General features: G+C 42.7%; 1 protein-coding gene across 1 annotated transcript in view; it reads left to right on the forward strand.

Annotated features, from left to right (window-relative positions):
* The window catches only part of LOC102768863 (quinone oxidoreductase-like protein 2), a gene marked incomplete at its 5' end in the record, with an annotated part of 21438 nt that extends 18864 nt beyond the window's left edge, over nucleotides 1-2574 (forward strand). Inside the window, one exon of the mRNA XM_006754534.2 lies at nucleotides 1329-2574. Within this exon, the coding sequence (XP_006754597.2) occupies nucleotides 1329-1397 (69 nt within the window). The remainder of the gene's footprint in view (nucleotides 1-1328) is intronic.
* Between the last annotated feature and the right edge of the window lie 1057 nt (nucleotides 2575-3631).

Here is a 3631-nt window from a genome sequence, read left to right on the forward strand (position 1 = left end):
ATGGTTGCAAATATCAAAAAATTTCTATATGTGACACGGCACCAGAGTTAAGTTAGGGTTTTTCAAAATGCTGACACGCCGAGCTCAAAAGGTTCGCCATCACTGCCTTAACATATCATTAACATATTACGTTTTGATTGGTTGAATAGCCGACTGGATAACTGGACACTTAGCATATTAGGGTTTTATTATATAGGATTCCCTTTATCCTCATTCCCCACACCCTTGCCTCCCCTGAGTCGGTCTCCAGTTACACAAACAAATAAGAGCACAGGGTTGTGCTGTAGCTCTTATTCTGTTTCTGAAATTTTCACACAGTGCTGTCTTTTAAGGTTTCACCTGTGCTCCTGGTTCTGTATCTGGTTCCTGACTCACTGTTGTGTAGGGGCCTCCATCCCTCCACTAGGATGCACGTCAAGGTTGACTTGGTCCCCTGCCACCATAATCTGTTTTGCCTTTTACATTTAAGATGTCAGATCCATTTTGAGTTAATATTTGTGAAAGATGAAAGGACATTGTCTTGATTCATTTTTCGTATGTGGGAGTCCAGTGGTTCCAGCACTGTTTCTTGAAAAGACTACCCTTTCTTCGTTGAATTGCCTTGGCTCCTTGGTCGAAGGATCAGCTGACTGCATTAGTGGGGGCCTATTTTGGGACTGGCTGATCTGTTCCATTGATCTGTTCGTCTGTTCTTTCACAATATCAAACTGTCTTGATTAGTGTGGCTGCTGTTTAATTTATGCTTTATAACTTTTACTTCTAAAAATGAATTGGTGGTAGACTGCAATTTCAGACACACTGGAAACAGGACAGTTTTAATAAAACGATAAAAATTGTAAAATATTAAATTACTGATCCTTCAATCAGTAGCTCCATTCTTTGAAAAGCTAGAACACACCGATATTACAGGAGAGTATGGACAGGCCTGAGGACTTTTAAAAAAATACATTTTTACTGATTTCAGAGAGGAAGGGAGAGAGAGAGAGAGATCGAAACATCAATAATGAGAGAGAATCACCAATTGACCGCCCCTCCGCCCCCCACCAAACTGACCAGGGCCTGAGGACTTTTTACCTGCTGTCATTTATCTGACAACATTGAAATTTATAGTTTAGACAGGTAAATTCGGAGGTTGGGTTACTCTCAAATATTATTGTTTTCCTCTGAGTTTGTGGTGATTCGTTCGTGTCACATAGTTAATTATATACAGTTCATTGAAGGCACATCTTAATACTGTAGCTATTTTAAGAAGTGAACCAGCAACAGATGTTTGTTGAAATGTGCATGTATGCAAGTCTTTCTACATAATCTGGGATTTTTTTTTTTAGGTCAATGATGCTTTCCTTCATGTGACACAGCGCAAGTCCACAGGCAAGGTGCTCCTTTCCCTCAAATAAACCCTCACCTCAACAGCAAGACCAGCATGTCCACATCCAAACTCCTCATCTTTCTAAAAACCCGATTTCCCTCCCGTGCTTCTAAAGGTGACATCAGCTTCCTTATTAATTCAGGTTCAAAATCTTTGCAAGTCCCCTTTGAATCTTTTTTCTTACTCCTCATAATTAGTGTGATCATATACTTTACTGTCCAGACTTGGACCTGTTTGAGAGGGAAGAGATGCTGTTAGGAATTACACCAGGAAAACAGGTGTCCCACACAAACCAGGATGTAGGGTCACCCCATTCGTAACGGATCAGTGGCCAGGTTTTGCTAAGATGCTGCTCACCTCCGTATCTTCTTTTCCGTTTTAATTATATCTCATCTGCTAATTCCAGTGACCTACCTGGCTTTCCTACCTATGAACTATACCCCCCTCCATCTTTGTTATGCATTATTGCCACGGTGACCTCCCTAAAGCACAGCTACAACGATGTCTTGACTTAGAAAACCTACAATGGTTCACCATTGTCTACATGGTGGAATTCAGACTCCTTGAGCTCGCATTCCATTATGACCAAGATTTCGCCCCTCTCTGCTTTCTAGCCTTAGGTTCCACAACTGCACTGGTCCATCAGTATGCCCTGAGATTTCCTGACGGCTCCTCTGCTCTCGGCTCAAGCAGTGTTCTCTGTTCCCTTATCTCTGTCCAATATAAGCCTTCCTGACCTGCAAGACCTGTGTCTGCAATGTGCCTCTCCCCGCTGGAGGGCGGTATCTCTTCTCTTCCCCTCTTCCCTTCCTGTAGCTTCTCCCCAGGCTTTGTCACATTCTGCCTTGCACCGAAGGGAGCGGCACGGCTAGTGGAATATACACAGGATTCTGAATCCAAGACGTGGGTTTGAATCCCAGTCTCACCACTTTGGAGGTGGTTACTTAAGGTCGGTGAACCTTCATTTTCCTACTCTCATGTAGACATTACATCATTTATCTCACAAGGTTGTTGTGAGCAATACATGCAGTGATTGGGCAAAGCAGTTAGCAAATGCTATTACTTTCACTTCTTTCTTTTCTACTTTCCTGATTTAGCATAAAATTCCTTAAGAGCAGGTACCATGTTGGATTCCCCTCTGTACCTCTCACAATACCTAGCACAGTTGCCCTTAGTAAATATTCAATAAATGGAATGAATTTGAATTATCTGTATGTCTTAAATTGTAGGATTAAGTTAAGAATATGAAACAACCCAAATGCCCACCAACAGATGAATAGGCAAATAAAATGTGATATGTTCGTGCAATGGAATGTTATTCAGCCTTAAAAAGGAAGGACATTCTGACACGCCACAACATGGGTGAACCTTGAAGACATTATGCTAAGTGCAGTACACCAGTTGACAAAGGACAAATACTCTATGGTTCTACTTATATGAGGTACCTAAAGTAGTCAAACTCATGGAGACAGAGAGTAGAAAGGTGGTTGCCAGGGGCTGGGGGAGGAGGAAATGGGGACTTCGTGTATAACGGGTACAGTGTTTCGGTGGGGAAGATGAGAAAGTTCTGGACATGACGGCGGTGATGGTTGCACAACAATGCGAGTGTTCTTAAAGCCACCAAAGTATTTACTTAAAGACGGTTAAAATGATGAATTTTATGTTATGTATATTTTGCCACGATATAAAATGTTTAAAAGCGAATATATTTTGTTCACATCTAAGTGAATGCATTCAGAGAAGCGGACAGAGTGTGGGTAGAGGGCCCAGCTAGGCTGAAGTATGTAAGCTTCAGTCTCTGCCAAGTTCTGGCCTGTGGGGAGGGGTCCTACACCTTTGCTGGGGGCTAAGCATTGTTCTCTGCTTCTTCTACTTCATGACTGCTGATTCCTAAAAAAGGAGGAGTGGGGGTGGGGATGAAAGCATACCTGATTCCATGGGGGTGGGGGTACTCCTCGTTATTCTTGAAGAGGCCCCTGTTCCAATAAAGATGATAAGAGGCTTTGTTTTCTGAAAAGTACCTCAGGTCATTTGAAAACACCCATCTTCTCAGGGTCTCCTCGTCAAAAAAGGCTTATGGAGGAACTGCATTGCCAAATAGGGAGGGAACATTTGGGGGAAAGAATTTAAAACCGAGAAATTAGCAGAAGAAAAGGGGCGGGGGATGATGTCAAGGAAACCACCCATATGTGTGTAGTGGGTCCGCATGGTGCTTCCTCAAGGGTCAGAGCACATGCTGGGGTCTCTTCCACATGTAAATGA

Source organism: Myotis davidii, unplaced genomic scaffold (genome assembly GCF_000327345.1).
Source record: "Myotis davidii unplaced genomic scaffold, ASM32734v1 scaffold591, whole genome shotgun sequence".
In the NCBI taxonomy this organism is placed as follows: Eukaryota; Metazoa; Chordata; class Mammalia; order Chiroptera; family Vespertilionidae; genus Myotis; species Myotis davidii.